The 17,245-nt window shown below is 33.1% G+C and overlaps 1 protein-coding gene across 12 annotated transcripts in view; it reads right to left on the reverse strand.

Moving 5' to 3' along the window:
- Chd9 (chromodomain helicase DNA binding protein 9) overlaps positions 1–17,245 on the reverse strand; it is a 225,957-nt gene that overhangs the window by 80,994 nt on the left and 127,718 nt on the right. For 11 of the 12 annotated variants that reach the window (XM_023721770.1, XM_023721774.1, XM_023721772.1 and 8 more), the window contains 7 exons: positions 10,796–10,907; positions 6,840–6,986; positions 5,848–5,916; positions 5,713–5,768; positions 4,171–4,288; positions 1,601–1,687; positions 1,265–1,402 (listed from right to left, as the gene is read on the reverse strand). In XM_023721770.1, coding sequence (XP_023577538.1) covers positions 1,265–1,402; positions 1,601–1,687; positions 4,171–4,288; positions 5,713–5,768; positions 5,848–5,916; positions 6,840–6,986; positions 10,796–10,907 — 727 coding nt within the window. Of the gene's footprint in view, positions 1–1,264; positions 1,403–1,600; positions 1,688–4,170; positions 4,289–5,712; positions 5,769–5,847; positions 5,917–6,839; positions 6,987–10,067; positions 10,126–10,795; positions 10,908–17,245 lie in introns of those variants that run through there. The other variant, XM_023721780.1, reaches the window with a different exon arrangement.

Genomic DNA, 17,245 nt, shown 5'->3' on the forward strand with positions numbered 1-17,245 from the left:
TTTTTTTTTTTTTTGAGAAAAGGTATCATATTATATAGTTTGAGGCTCGCCTTGAACTTCCAAGGATCCTCCTGCCTCAGTCTCTTGCCTGTTTGCCACCATCTTCAGCCATCCCTCATTTTTAAGTGCTGTATCTATAGCTTCCTCAACCTTCAAGGGTTGAAATGTTGATATGGGAGGTCAGGCCACAGTTTCTGCATTTTCCTGCAGTGTATAAAAACTTGTGCTATTGGTGATCAACTTTTCTTTTGCTTTCTGGCTTTGCAACATTTAGTTGAAAAGGATCTGCTCTGAGGGAGTCTCTCCTACTAGGGGAACAAGGAAGGACAATTTGTAGATAACACCTTTTATATAAAGCCACCTGCGCTGCCAGGAACTGTTTTTCTCCTGTCACGTTGCTCTGCCTTAAAACTAACAGACTATAAAAGTCAATAATATATTACAAAGGATTAGGGTAGGAAGTAACAGTCACTAAGATACTAGTGTTTCTAATTTAGGTAGATCTCTAATAATATTCTACATAAAAGGTTCTAAAAAATATAGCTACTGTGGAACTGAGGATGTAGATCAGTGATAAAATATTTGCCTAGGTTTTTAAGACCCAATGTTCAATTCCCAAAATAACGAAGGTGGTAAAAAGCTACTATTGAAGCAGATAATTTTTATATAAGTTTTGGAGAAATACCTGGTTTAAAGAAAACACAGACATTTTTTCCATGAGTTGAGAATTGAATTGACAATACTACAACTAATGTTTTTCAGATTTATATAAATGATTTGAAAGAGCTATGAGGAAACTTAAATTCAGAAATGAAATCGTTGAGTGAAATAATTTTTCTAGGGAAAATTTATAAGGAAATATTTATCAATACTTATCAAGGAAATATGTATTACATTTTGACTAAGTAATTACACTTATAATTTGTCTTATGGAAACTATTACAAAGGCTTGATGATCAGTGCATCAGTTTATTACAACAAAAAATGCAAATTTATCCACAGAGTAACTAAATTAATATACATGTGCCATTATTTGGTACTTAATTAGAATACAAAATTATGGGGAATAAAAATTAAGATAAAAATTCTAAGTTATAGAATACAGCTCAGTGGTAGAATGTGTCTCAGTATGCTTGAAGCCCTGGATTTAGTTACCCGGACCCCTTCAAACACAAACCAACCAAACACAAATAAACATTAACATTAGCCCTACTGAGTAATAAAGTATACAGATTTTGTGAAGCTGTTGCTGATAGGTTCTTACCAAATGTCTTGTATCAGGCCTTGAAGCTTGAAGTTGTTCAAATTCTTCTATTTTTGTAAGATCTACATCTTCTTTTAGTTCCCATGTACTATCTTCATATGGCAATGAACACCACTTTACTAAATAGTAAATAACAGGCTACAAAAAATTTTTTGGTGTTATCATTTTGAAAGAGAATAGTAAGAAGTATTTGAAATAGAGAATAGTTACAAAGAGCTTAAATACAGTCATCTACATTAATAAAGACAAATTAAGCACTTTTTAGTGTTTTCAGAATTTAGTATCTGGAAGCATTTAGGGTTTTCTTAATTAAAAAGTATTTTACGAAATATTTACCTCCCCAGTGTCCTTATCTTCACAAAAAGAGACTTCTAGTACTCTGTCTACTTCGACGTAATCTGGGTTAAAAGGTTCTTCTTCCATCTAAAATTAAAAAGTAACTTAATTGATAACTGACAAAGTAGAAAGATATATTTACTAGTGTTTCACTATAGAACAAACAAATCAGTTTGATTCCAATTACATTTGCATTAAGTGGAATTCTTCCAGTTTAATTAGCAAAGACATTTAGGAATTACAAATACTGTGAATAATAAAACTATTCAAATAAGGTATTCTGGAAGTAAAAGCTAAATCCAATGAATGAAGACAAACAGTAATGTTTTGATAAGTCTGCGTTAGTTTTGGAAAGCACTCAGAAGCATTCACCATACTTTTGATCACAACACATAAAAGCACTCATGAAAGAGAACTTCTAGATCAGCTTCAGAAAGTGGGATTTTGAGAGGAATTAATGACAATGTGTGTAGTGCTGTAATTTTTTAGAAAGTTTAAACATATACTGTGTTTTTGATTATTCTTTGTATAATCTTTATCAAATAAAGTCAAATAAAAACCCAAAAGAAAACAAAAAGAAATTTTAACAGCTAGAACAAAATAAAAGATTTATGTAGCTTTTATACTGTAGCTAAGTCAAGAGAGAAAATTAACGTTCATGAAAGACTAAACACTACAAACTTCCTTATATTAAAAATGCTTGTATTAGTGGGGCTGGGGACAGAATCCAGGGATTTTTGCATCTGTTTATGTAAGTGCTCTATCTCTGAGCTACAATCCTAACCCTTACCTAAATTATCCTAATATCTTCATCTTACTAGAAATTTTATAACAGAGTAAACAGGTAAAAGATTGTTAAGGCATGGGGCAGACCTCCTAGCATTCATAAACTGTGAGGTTATTAAAATCATCACATTTTTGAGGTAGTAGTTTTATTAATCACAAAGGAAATAACTAATCTCATGGTAAACAATCTGACAGGTACCATCTTAATCCAGAGATCAATTTAACTACCTACTGGTTACATATACAAGTATGGGACAAACAGGCATGATGTACCACCCCATATGATTAACTGATGAGGTTAAAGCATCATTTCAGTGCTATTCTTAAAAAAAAAAAAAAAAAAGGACAGCATGAATCATGAAGGAATAACATAAAACCTCAAAGTAAGGAACATTTTACAAAACAAATGACCTTATTAAAAAATGTTTAAAAAATGTTCAAATAATGAAAAACACTGATTAAAAAAAAAGGAAACGAAATCAACATTTGATGCTGGGATAAATTTCAAGAGAACTGCATACACACACGCACGCACGCACGCACACACACACACACACACACATTTTTGCTCAAAATTTTACTGGAACAATTAATGAAATATCAATGAGGTCTGCAATGACATAATAATACAAAGTCAATGTTAATTCTATTTTTATGTAGGACAATATATTTGCTTTTAGAAAATAAATACTGAAGCATTTGGAATGTACATTCAAATGGTTCAGGAAAAAAAAATGTGTGTGCTGGACAAAGATGGGGAGGGAAATTAAGGCATTCAGAATGAATACATATGATAAAGCAAATATGAGCCAGGCATGGTGGCACACACCTTTAATCCTAGCTACTCAGGAGGCTGAAGTGGGAGGATCCCAAGTTTGAAGCCAGCCTGGGCAATTTAGCCAGACCCTGTGTCAAAAAAAAATGTTTTTAAGAAGTTCTGGGAATGTAGCTCAGAGGTAGCACACTTGTTTAGCATGTGCAAGGCCAGCCTGGGTTCAATCCTTAGTACTGAAAGAAAAGAAAAAAAAAAAAAAAGAAAAAGAAAAAGAAAGAAAGAAAATAATAGGAAAAAAAGGAAAGAAAAGAAAAAAGGAAAAGGAAATATGATAAAATGTTAACATTTGAAAGTCAATGTAAAATATACGTGTGTATTTGTACTGTTTTTATAACTCGTTTTTTTGAAATAAAGATTAAAATTTCCTTAAATAAAAAAATTTAAGTGAATTTAAAATTGTTCAAAAGACATAATCTAAAAAATTAAGAACATTAAAGGACATCAGGTCAAATTTAGTTGGACACAGAAAGACAAATTTTTTTTTTTTTTTTTCCACGGTACTGGGGATTGAACTCAGGACCTTGCGCTTGCCAGGCAAGTGCTTATTCTACTGAGCCATCTCCCCAGCCCGGTAAATGAATTTTTTAAATGATTTTCTATTTATATACACAAAGCTGGTGTGGAAAATATGCAATATATCTGATGGAAAATTTATTTGGAACAATATCACATCTTTTGCCTGAGTAAGTTGTTGATAAATTTTTTTGTGATATTAACATACATTCAACTCTAAATAATGAAATAAATGTCAATTTAAAAATACAAGATAACTACTATGGTGAATTTTCAGGATGATTATTTCAGGCAGTTTCCACGATAACTTAGGAAAAAGCAATTATATTCAAATATTAATAATGGAAGCCTAAGATTTAAAATAATAGTTAAAATTCTGATAAAAAATACTACATATTTACAGAGTTCAAAACAAAATTGTCTTATTTTTTCTTACATCTGCAAAAAAATGTGCTCTTTGTGCTTGTCTCAGTTTGAATCGTTTGATTTTCTGCTGGATCCTTTTATCTTTCAAAAGCTGCTGCTCTGTGGCCCACTCACAATGAAGATAGGAGCTAAAATTTTCATTAAGACAATATATTAGAATAAAGTATACCTAACATTTAATTGTAAAATCAATACAAAATATTACATCAATACTTTCAATAGGTAGTTCATCACTACATTTAATTCCAGGCATCATAAAATTTCTAAAATACAATCACTGTGATCCCTATAGCCAAAGGAGATTGTAACTTAAGTGTCTACAAATTGCCATCTAGCAAAAGAATGGGAAATTGACCAAGATCTTTTATTTTTCTAATAAAGGTTTTGTCATAAGAAAGATAAACTGTCTTGAAACCAATGTAATTCTATTTAAAACCTTTCATTCAAGTATTGTGAAAAGCTGAAAAAGGACAAGAAGAATGTTTTTCTCACAATTACTGACTTCTTTGAATTAATTCACTTCAGGTTTTGGTTTTTTCCTGTATTTAGGGCAGGGCTTAAGGGTGTTCAGGGTCTCACTATACAGATCAGACTCATAGTGATCCTCCTGCTTTCAGCCTCCCAAGTGCTGGGATTACAGGCATGCGCCACCATGCCCAGACTCAGTTGTGGTCTCAGCAGCCTGGGAGTGGGCCCGGGAGGGCACACAGGGGATCAAACCCTGGCTGCTGCAATCTGACTACACAGGCACTTTAGTCTGCTGAGCTATCAGGCTGGCCCTCACTTCAGGTTTTTTTTTTTTTTTTTCATGGCAAAGAGAACTGAGCCCAAGGATTTCACACTGAATTAATCCCTGGTCATTTATAAATTTTTCATTTGAAACAGGGTTTCACTAAGTCAGTGAGTTGCCCAGGTTGGGCTGGAATTTGTAATTCTCCAGCCTCAGCCTAAGGCAGGTGCCACCATATTTGGCTGAATCTGGTACACAATTTAAGATCAGAAATTTCTTACAATAAAATCTGAAAAGTTCAACACCCATTATGAATAATGTCTATAATTTGTAAAAGCATGTAATATTTTATAGATACTTGCGTTTTACTTTAATATTTTAAAAAATTCAATCTTAACATGAAAGATTTTCAGAGCTTTTACACTTTTTTTAAAGCTTATGAACTTACAATTCACAAAAATTATCATTAAAATGCACATGAATGAAAACCATAATTATACCTCAATATATTTATATATTTAAATATATAGGGCCCGCCAAATAGCTCAGCAGATTAAAGTGCCTGTAAGGAGGTGCAGGGGCCATCAGGCCCCACCCCTGGGCATGCTGAGATAGCAATTGAGACTGGGTGTAGTGACACGGCCCTGTAATCCTAGCTCTTGGGAGGCTGTAAACATGCAGATCACTATGAATCCAATCTAGTAGTGAGACCCTGAAAACTTTGTAGACCCTCCCTAAAATACAAAATAAATAAATAAATAAATTATATTACATAACATTTAATCAAATACCTTTGCAGTTCTTTGTTACTCAAATACTTACTAATTCTTGTATTTTACAAAATATTCTTCTGTATCAATCATCACCCCAGGTGTTATCTACAAAAGTAAAATCAATAATTGTAACTCTTACACAGGACATGGAACATAGCATGAAATATAATGTACCATTACTTACTTCCTTTTTTACAATTCTAGAAGACAGTATTTTGTCTACAATTGCAGCATCTTCTTCGCTCGGATTCTCCTATTAGAGGAGAGAATGGAATACATGATATAATACAGTCAGAAAAAGCTTAGTTGCTATTTTGTATGTTTATAAATACACAAAAACTCAAAAAAATACTTATTTAGTACACATGCTGGGCACTACATTAAACATTAGGGATATAAACCACAGGAAAAAGAAATCATTGCTATAAATGTCCCTGTAATAATTCACATGATACTTAACATACTTTGCTTTAATATGCTAGGCACTATATAACTAATTCTCATATAATAACTATGCAGATATTACTACTCTATTATCATCTCCATAGTGTAAATGAGGAAACTCAGGCATAGGCAGGGTAAGAACTTGCCTAAACTTTCAACTTACTCAAGTGCTTGGGTATTTGGCTCACAATGCAAGTAAAGTGGCATATAGGCAACAATGTTCACAAGGCAGAAGACAGAAAATTTATAGAGAAGAACCAGGAAATGAACTTAGAAAATTCAAAGCATTTTTGTTCTTTACTACCTATTATTTCAGATTTGGAGTTTTCAGCAGAAAAGTAATACTGGGAATTTCGATTTCAAAATATTCAAATATAATTTCAAATTATTCTGCCAAACATACAATTTGGAATACTTTCATGAATTATGAGTATTTTCAGGAGGCAGAAATGTGATGCCACATTAGATGAGGGAAAGAAAGAGAGGTCTGAATTCCTACTACCTCATATAATTTATGTTGGTTTAAAATATATTTCACTCAGGGCTAAGTGTGGTATCACATGCCTGAAACCCCAGAAGTAGAAGACTGAGGCAGGAGGATTACTGTGAGTTTGAGGCTAGCCTGCGCTACCTGGTGAGACTGAGTCTCAAAACAACACACACACACACACACACACACACACACACACACACACACACACAGAGGTATTGTAGTAATCTGCTACATCTTACCACAAATAATTGTAATGGTTGTTCACCAGGCAAAGGAGTTGAGTTCCTTTTTATTTTCATTGAGCCTTTAACCTCTTCTTCAGATTGTTTCCCTTCTCCATCTTCTGCATATTTTTTTCTTTTAATTTGTCGATTTGATCTTCTTTTCTGTAATGAACCACAAGGATCAGATTTATAGATCTTAAAAATAATTTCAAATCTTTATAATAGTCAAAAGATTTCCCCTGAAGTTGGCAAATTTTTATATTAAATTTTTCAAAATGTTAACATTCATGGTCTTATTTTTCTGTTTAATTAGGGGAAGAGTATCATTAGCTCATTGTCACAGGTTTGCAATCTTTCTGAATTTTCACTTTCCTACAATTTCAAATATCAGAGGTTAGTAAGACCTTTATTATCTTTCTTTACAAATTTTAAGAGTAAAAATATTTTTCTTCTTTTGAAAAAAATTTTCAGAGTGTGGGCAAATATATTTCATTAGTAATATCCTTACTACTGTATTACTTTTGTTTAAAAGCTTGAAACAATGATTAAAGATTATCTGTTTATTTAATATTTCACATTTTGGGCAATACATACTTAAACCACAAATACTTTAACATATTATGCCCCAAACCTAGTGTATCAGATAAATATTAGTTACATATTCAATTGGGGTTAAATGTAAAAGAAAATAATACTTGCCAAAACATGTGAAACTATTTAAGGTAGAATACAATGCTTTAAAATAAATACATAAAACAAATTTTAAACCTACCAAATAATCAAATTTAACTGAAGGAAGAAACAGTGTTTCTAATTCTAATAGCTTTCCTAAAAATAAAAAAAAAACTACTATAAAACAGAAGTCTTTTAATAAGTACCACAGATAACAACATTATTTTCAAATAATCTAAGCCATTTTAAATCAGATACCAAAAATAGATGGTTTTACTTACCTCCCTAAATATCTAACATTTGTTTCAAAAGTTTTTATTTCAAGGACAATTGAAAAAAAAAAGTTACTGGGTTCAATCCACAGCACAGGCAAAAATAAGAACAAAAACAAGTTATATATACATCATTTGATAATCCCTATAATATGAAAAGGGCAGGCTGGTTTGAACTTCCTGTAGGATTTAAGTTTACTTTTCTTCATTTCTCTAAAATCTTACTCGGTAAGGGATCCCAGGTGACCTACTGTTTAATATTTAGTAAATCTATATCTTTTCTCTTCCATTTATTGTGATATTTATTTATCTCATTTGATACTCCCCAGAAATAGAACTAGCAAAGTAACTCATATGTTCATTTGATTTCTGTCAATGCCTTCTATTTGGCAGGCGTTTATTTCCATAGCCATGACCAAAATGGCTGAGTTGGCCTAACAGTGTGGGGGGCAAATTGCTATTTGTATCTAGTAAGGGTACAAAATGGCTTTTGTAACAAGAAGCCTCTGCACCTTTCTCTTATGAGTAAAGCAATGTTGAGACAAAAAGGCAGTAAGATCAGCCCAATGTAGTGGACAAGTCCACATGTCCTGGATGGACCATCTGGATAATAGTTGGGTTTTTTTTGCAGGGGAAGAGTACTAGGGATCAAATGCCTAAGAGGTAGTAAATAAGCTTTTACCACTGAACTACACCTTACACTCAATTTTGGCTTTCGTTTTGGTTGGGTTATCTATCTGCCATGAAAAAACTGACATTTGCAAATGTTGAAATAACATTGAAAAATTTTTGTAATTATAAAAGGACTGTACGAAAAGCAATTTTCTCACATTACACTTTCAAAAGAACATGAAATATTTATTGTTCAGGTAGAAGGGAGGGATTCTACTATCCTGACGGAATGTTTAGAGTTTTATAAGTATCTACAGTTTCCGCTGTTCAAGAATAGTAAATACTGACACAATTGTATTATGTCTCAATATGTATAACTTTAATTAATAAAGTCTGAGTCTTAGAATAGTTCAGTAGATTTTAGGAGAAGACTCTTAGATGTTTTCACTATATTACAGTTTCTGCTCACATAGGCATTTATTAGTACACTGAAATACTTCTTTTAGTATTCAGTAAATAGTGAGTGGTCTGAAAAACTACTTTAATATTTGTCTTCAAAAGATAAAATGAGGGTCATTTGCTGGGCATGATGGCTCAAACTTTTAATCCTAGAACTTAGTAGGATGAGGAAGGAGGGTTACAAGTTCAAGGTCAACACGGGAAATTTAATGAGACCCCATTTCAAAGTCAAATTTATAAAAGGTGGGGATACAGCTTAATGGAGTGCTAACATAGTATAAGAAAGGTCTTAGGTTCAATCTCAGTACTGAAAACAAACAGCAAAATATGTGAGGATTACTTATGGTAAAATATTGTCTCATCCTAAGAAATCTTCATTAAAATTCCATGAGGAGATAGTACTTGGTTTCATCATCTTATTTCACTAAGTATACAGTAAAAAATTAGGGAAAACAAGATGTCACTCTTTGTCATATAATATGTCTACAGGTTTAAAGACATAAAAAAGTAATCTTATGCTCACATATTTGGGTATTTTTTGTTCAAACCACAAATCTAAAATAGTGACAAGTTCTGTCTTCCTCTTATTTCCAGCTTTCTTATGTCTTAATGTCAACAGATTAGCTCACAGAACTTTATACAAAGAAGTCAGAAGTATTATACTTTTAAGTGACTAATGTCACTTGTTTCCTATACTGATCCTAATCCAATCTGCTGCAGAGAAATTAAAAATATTAGGTCTCTAAATATAGACCATTGCCTAAGTATTCTAAGATTGAAGGTTAAAAATTAAGTATCATATTCAAAGTTCTAGATTTCCTCCTGAAAAACCTTAATTTGTTTTCAAGTATTCAAATCTTGACATCCACTGTCATGGTTGAAAGTGACCTGGACCTTTCTGGCATTTATATAGTGAAACAATCAAATACTATAACTGAATCTTAGAAAATATCGCCCCCCTTCCCTTTTTTAGTGTTGAAGCAATACACTTGTCAAAGCATCCTAATACTACAGTGAAAAGCATGGAAGAAATGTACATGTTGACCTATACTGTCATTTCATTGTTTGGTAATTACATTATAGAAAAATGGCCAGCATAATTTAAGTGAAAATTAAGCTAAATTTTCTCATATTGAATAAGTTAAATATAAGTCTGCCTAAAATAAAGATAACATACGAAGAAAAAGCCAGGCCATATAATATTAGGAGCTTCAATCACTGCCCTTACCTCAACTCTTGCAGCAGCCCAGGAGCCTTGAGCCACTACTCTCCCATTGGATAAGAAGCTGCATAAGGAAGAAGAAAGGCTATTCAGGGGCTTTCTGGCCCCATAATTCAACAATTGCCACCACCCCTACGGCCTACAGTAGTATTTTGAATATTAGAAAGCAGAGGGTGGCCTGAATTATATGACCTTCACTAAATATTTGTATTTTTACCTTCACAGGATTATTTGGAATATCCACCTATTTTTTTAAAGGGAAAATGTACAATATTCATGTCTATGTCAGGAGCTTTTTAAAATATCATCAGTTTGCTTTTCTTTAGCAGAAGCAGACCAAAGAAACTTTGTCTAGGCTGATTTAGTCCATCTGCTTTGTCATTTCTATATTTTAAAAGTCATTATTTCTATCATTAAGTAAATTCAAAAGTACTCCATAAATATAATACCACACTTTAACGTCATCAAGGACTTGGTACTATTACTTAACATCTCATGGATTCAGTTCCATTATCTGAAAAATGAAGGTTTAGAGGACACATAGGTTTCCTCCTATATCTAATATTTTATTATAAGTAGGAGCATATATAATATAATAATGCTGTCCTATAAATTCTAACATACAATAGGATTTCTATTTCTAAACTACAATGTAAATAATTATTCATAAGTAATATTATGCTACCTAAATATTTCTAACACTTTTATTTCTCAGAAAAAAAATTAATACTCACTTGAGAATCTTGATCTTTGAATGCATGTTGTGGCATCTGCTCTGCATCAGATATTTCATCTGAAGAATCATTCTTTCTTTTTTGTTTCTTACCCAATGTTATAATGAGTTTGCTGTTTTAAGAGGAAAAATTAAATAGTATGAACTACACTTTTTCCATTTTTGGCCTAATTAAGATTGCCATTACAAACTTTCTACTGTTTTATATCACTTGCACATCCAATCAAAAAGGCGCTGATAACATCCACGATAGTTTCAAAACATTAACTGTATTCTACCAAACTGGATATAAATCAGTATTATAATTAATGTATTTCTAAGCACAGAAATGAAGCCAAAACTAGATGCAGCAGTATCACATTCCTAAAATCCTAGCACTCGAGGAGACTGAGGTTGGAGGATTAAATGATCAAACCATGCACAGGCAATTTAGCAAGAATCTGTTTCAAAAATCAAGAAAAAGTGAGGCCCTGGTTTAATCATAAGAACTAGAAAAGCAAACACACAAAAAACTAGAAAAAGTTAATTCATATCACTTGTGTTTTAGGCTCAAGATACACTTTTCATGAGAAAAATTTCAAGTGACAAAACTATAGTACTAACAAAAAATAATAAATTTTATTTTCTTATACTTGGAATGAAAGTATAATTCCTTTTACATATTATCAAATTAATATTCTACTTATTGCACTTGAATACCTATATTTCCTAAAAGTTTTTACTTCTACCCAGCATAGTGGTGTCCAGCCTGTAATTCCTTCCAGCACTGTGGGAAACTCAGGCAGGAGGATTACAAGTTTGAGCCCATCTGGGCAATTTGGCAAGACCCCGTCTTAAAGGGGAAAAAAAAAAAAAAAAAGCTTTATTTCTTTGTACCCTTTGGTAATTTCTCCCTCCCTTAAGAGTAAGGAATGTTTCTGTATTTGTCTGAATCCTAAGTATGTTTATGATTGTATATCTTTATTCATATATATGCATATTATACAAATGCATATCAAATAACTAAACTAAAAGTATGGGTTTTCTCTTCAAAGGGATATTAATACAGCCCTCCCACATTTCTTTATTTGCTAATAATACCATTATTCTTAAAGCACCATATTAATCTTAAACTATGATAATTACTAATCAGCAAAATTCTATTTCAGGTAATCCATATTATAAAAACTGAAAACTCCAAAATATTTTCAAGTATGGCATAGATATCAGAATTCTTTTACCAATATTTAGTAAGTGGAAGAACTCAAGAAATTTAAAGCATGTACTCTGAAATCACAAGGTCAAAGACATAAATCTAGAATTTACCTTTCACCTGTGAGACAACAGACCAATTAATTTTATCTATTTTGGCTTTAGTTTTCCTCTTTGGAACATAGGTTATTACAGTAGCTACCTCCCTTGTTACTGAGAATTAAGTGCAATGATATGTTACAGTTGAGACCTCAAATATCCCCCATGGACTTAGGTGCTGAAGGGTTGGTACCCAGTGGATGGTGCTATTGGGAGGTGGTAGACATTTTAGGAAGTAAGGTCTAGCAGAAGGAAGTTAGGTCATTAGCAGTATTCCTTTAAAGGTACACTGGCACCTTTCTCCTGTTCTCTTTGGTTCCTAGATGTCAAGAGATAATAAACAGCCTCCTGTACATGTCCCAGCCATAATATGCTGCCTTACAATGCCAAAGACATTGAGCAGTGACTACCTGAGTGAATTAGAAACTCAGAAAATACTGGCCAAAATAAATCTTTTCTAGCTATAAATTGTTTAATCTCAATTGTTTTATTGTTAGTATGTGTGGTGTTTTGTTGTTGTTGAGTAGCACAGTACTAAAATACCTTTGTGGATTTGATCCAGAGTAATTTCTCCTCTAATAAAAGTATTTCTAATTATTTTATGTCTACTGCTTTCCTAAGTTCTAAAAATTACACATAAAGTGACAAACCCTTGACCTTAAAGTATCAGAATTAGGACTTGACCTAGCTAAAATGCTAATGTAGAAGTTAACACAGGAGACAATGTGAACATAAAAAAGTTCATTTTATTTAAGATTAAAGGGGCCGGGGAGATGGCTCAGTGGAATAAGTGCTTCCCTGGCAAACGCAAGGGCCTGAGTTCAATCCCTGGTTCTGCCAAAACAACAACAACAAAAAAAAAACAGTGGTTAAGATTAAAGGAGGGACTACAGAAAAAGTAAAATTTCAAATAGCAAATGAATGATGGAGTTAACAAATAGTGAAAAAAATGAAGGGTGCACTCCAGAAGAATAAGGAAAATATTAGTATGAAGTGCCAACAACAGGAGAATCCAACTCACAAAACATATATATTCACTGTAGTCTCAATCAAAATCTACCACAGCATAGTTTACAAAAAACAATCCTAAAATTCATATGGAACCAGAGAAGACACAAAATAGCAAAAGCAATCTTGGGCAGTAAGACCAAGGCAGGAGGCTTTGAGTATACTACAAATCAATTGAGGACATAGAAACTTCTCCAGACACATTCAGCTATTTGTTCTTCAACAAAGGACCAAAAGCATATGTTGGAGGAGAGATAGCCTATTCAACAAGAGATGCTGGGAAAACTGGTTATCTGTATGTAAATTGAAATTTGACCCTATTTCTCACCATCTACTAAATTAACATCAAAATAGATCGAAGATCTAAATATTAGAACAGAAACATTAAACATACTGGAAGATAAAATAGGTGAAACATTTCAAGATAAAGGTGTAGGTAAGGATTTTCTAAAAAGAACCTCAATCACCAGAAATAACAAGAATCAGCAAGTAGGATTATATGGAACAAAAGGTTTCTGTATAGCAAAAGAATCAATCAGTAGAGTGAAGAGACAATGTACCAAAAGAGAAAAAAAATACCAGCTAGTCCTCAGAGAGCTGATAGCTACAATATACAAAGAACTAAAAAAATTACCTAAAATTAATGATCCAGTAAAGAAATGGGAAAGAGAAATGAACATACACTTCACAGAAGAAGTACAAATGGTCAACAAATACATGAAAAAAAAATGCTCAACATCTCTGTTCATTAGAGAAATGCAAATTAAAACACTAAGATTCCATCTTACTCCAGAAATAGCAGCATTCATCAAGAAATCAATAACAAATGCTGGTAAGACTGTGGTGCAAAAGGAAGGAACTCTTCTTTCATTATTGATGGGAATGTAAACTAGTGTAACCATTTTGGAAATTAGTGAGGAGACTGCTCAAGAAAATGAAATTAGAAATGTCATATGACCCAGCAAGCCTCCTGCAAGGTGTCTTCCCCAAAGAGCTTAAGACAGTATACTATAGTGATACATGCATGCCATGTTTATACAGCACAATTTAACAGTTAAATCCTGCAAACAACCTATATATACACAACAGATGACTGGATTAAAAAATATATATGGGGGGCTGGTGAGATGGCTCAGTGGTCTAAAGCACCTACTTAGAACAAGCTTAGCAAAGCAACAGGGACCACGGTTCAATCCCCCAGCACCACATGCCAGCCAGCCCCACCCCCTGGTGGGCTGAGCTGCCCCCCCTACGCAAATAAATAAAATTTAAAATATATATATATATGGTATCTATTTATAATGGAATACTACTCTGCTATAAAGAATGGCAAATTTGAGACATTTGTAGGAAAATGGATGCACCTGAAAATTATAATGGTGAGTGAAATAAACCAGACACAAATTTTAATACTGTACGATAGCTCTCATTTGAGTGAGGACAAGTACAAACAAAGGAAAAAATAAAGGATAGAAAGACGGGGACCAAGGGATAGATCTTTTGCAATACGGAAATAGTATAAGAGGAAAAAAAACTAGAGGTGTTGAGAAGGAGGGGAAGGGGAACGAAGTAGAAAAAAGTGTGCCATGCACAGGAATCTAGTAATCTCAACAACACACTATACCATGAGCTAATATTAATAATATCAACAAAATAGAAAAATGGGATGGGAGTTGGAGGAGGAAGGAGGGAAGGGTATTTTAGAAGAAAACTATGGTATGTACATGTAATCATTCCCCATGAAGACTATAAACTGCACAAATTGTAAACATATTAACTATTTTTTATTCTCTTTATTTTTTTTAAACTGAAAGGAATATAATACTACAAAAAGAGGAAGGAAACAAGTGGCAAACTACACAGGGTGAAGATCACAGAAGACTCTATATGACATGCAAAGAGTTAACTTATTTTAAAGTCAATTCTTATGTTCTATAGAGTAGAAATTTAAAGGAAATCCCAGTCTGGCAACAAATGTTTAAAGAGGGTCGGGTGGGGGAGATGGCTCAGTGAAATAAGCACTTCCCAGGCAAGCCCAAGGGCTTGAGTTTAATCCCCGGTTCTTCCAAAAAATAAAAATAAAAATAAAAAATATGACTCCCAGCTTTTGGGGCTAGGGAGATGGCTCAGTGGAATAAGCACTTCCCTGGTAAGCACAAAGGCCTGAGTTTAATCCCCGGTTCTGCAAAAAAAAAAAAAAAAAAAAACCCCAAAAAACCCCCCAAATGTTTGAAGAATAGGCTGCAATATTTTTGAATGAATGAAAAAAAAAAAAAGATAAACATATAAGAATTTTAAACATGAGGATCATGTGATTAGAAGGAGGTGAAGTACAAGGCAGAAAAACAATATAGGTGAAAGACAAAGAGTGTAATCCAGTTGAATATGGTGGAACGAGCCTGTAATTCCAGGTACTCAGGTTCCACAGAGGCTTAAACAAGAAGATCACAACAAATTCAAGGCCAATCTGGGTAACGTAGTGAGACCGTCCCAAAAGAAAACAAAACAACAAAAGTATGTGGAGATCTAGGACCACAGTATTGTGAAGAAGAATAAAGAAGCAGTTATTTTATTGAGGAAGAATAAGTTGGATTTCACTCTTGATTTGACACGTAGATAACTAGATGTGATTACAGAAAAGTTGTAGGATAATATTTTCCTTATTATTCTTGTGCTGGCCATATTCAACATGAATTTTTTTTGTAAGACACTGTCTATAAATGCAGGCTAGCCTGGAAATTCCTATGTAAGCCCAAGAACAGGAAGTCACCCTGTCTCAGTTTCCCATGTGCTGGGATTACAGGTATATGCCACCTTTCCTGCCTGATAGTGATAATTCTTGCTTGGTATCTTACCTGCACTGTTCTCAGTATAAAACGAAAGTAAGACTAAGAGATAGATTTTATTGGAACTAGGAATTCAGAGGAAATGCAGAAGATATCCTAGAATATATAACAGGAACCAGCCAGTCATATCCTTTCCCCATCACCACTTTCAATATTTATTTCCACCCTCCTATAGTCAATTTTCCTTATTCTGGTTTCCACCCTAAAAGACAAAAAAAAAGAAAAAAAGAAAAAACTCCCTTAAGGCCCTACCTACTGTTGTATGCCACAGAATCTCATTCTTCCACCTTCTTATCTATAATTCTCACAGCATTTCACTTTCATTCTTCAACCCATTGTAATCAGAACTCTTGAAAGTACTGTTCATCGGGGCTGGGTAGATGGCTCAGTGGAATATGCGCTTGGCAGAAGCGCAAGGTCCTGAGTTCAGTCCCCGGTTCCACAAAAAAAAAAAAAAAAAGAAAAGAAAAGAAAGTACTGTTCATATTCATAACTTATTCAGTGTTTACTTTTAGTCAGTCCTGTGTTGATGCAAAGTGAAGTGGCAAGTACTACCTATTTTATAGGGAAAGGCAAACTGAGAATTGAAGTCACATAGACAGTGAGAATGGAGACATTAAATATGCCTCACTCCCAAGCCTGGACAGAACGCTAACCTAAACGCCAAATATGACAAAAAATTTAAAAATCTTGTCTATAAGCATTTAACTAGCCACGACTTCCTTTTTTGTTCCTTGGCTCCAGCACAAAACAGTCAAACTTCCTCTTATCACATGTGATGATTTCTTGCAAGATTCAATCCTTGACAACTCTTCTGTCAACCCTTTACACTGTGGTATTTTTTTAAAGTTCTGTTTTCAGACAACTTCCTTCTACATATATTGGCCAAGAGAGATTTAACTGAAATCTACAATCATGTACCATACAATGACCTTTCGTCAATGATGGTTCTAGATTATAGTGGAGGCAAAAAACAAAAACAAAACAAAACAAAACAAAACAAAACAAAACAAAAAAAAACCCCTCTCAGTGATGTCTTAGTGCAATGCAATGTTAAAAGCATTGATGGCAATGCCAGTACATTATTTACATTAAGTATTCACATTAATACTTCATAATAAAAACCTATATTACTGATTTGTATACTTATATAACCTACTTGCTCAAAATTATTTTATTTACAATAAAATACAAAAAGTACTTTCAAAAAACTTTGTTTTATTTAACCCAGGTTAGCTGAGATATCATTTTAACATGTAATAAATATGAAAATTATTTTTTTAAACTTTTTTTTATTTTTTATTTAT

This window comes from Octodon degus, unplaced genomic scaffold (genome assembly GCF_000260255.1).
Source record: "Octodon degus isolate 3935 unplaced genomic scaffold, OctDeg1.0 scaffold00085, whole genome shotgun sequence".
Lineage (NCBI taxonomy): Eukaryota > Metazoa > Chordata > Mammalia > Rodentia > Octodontidae > Octodon > Octodon degus.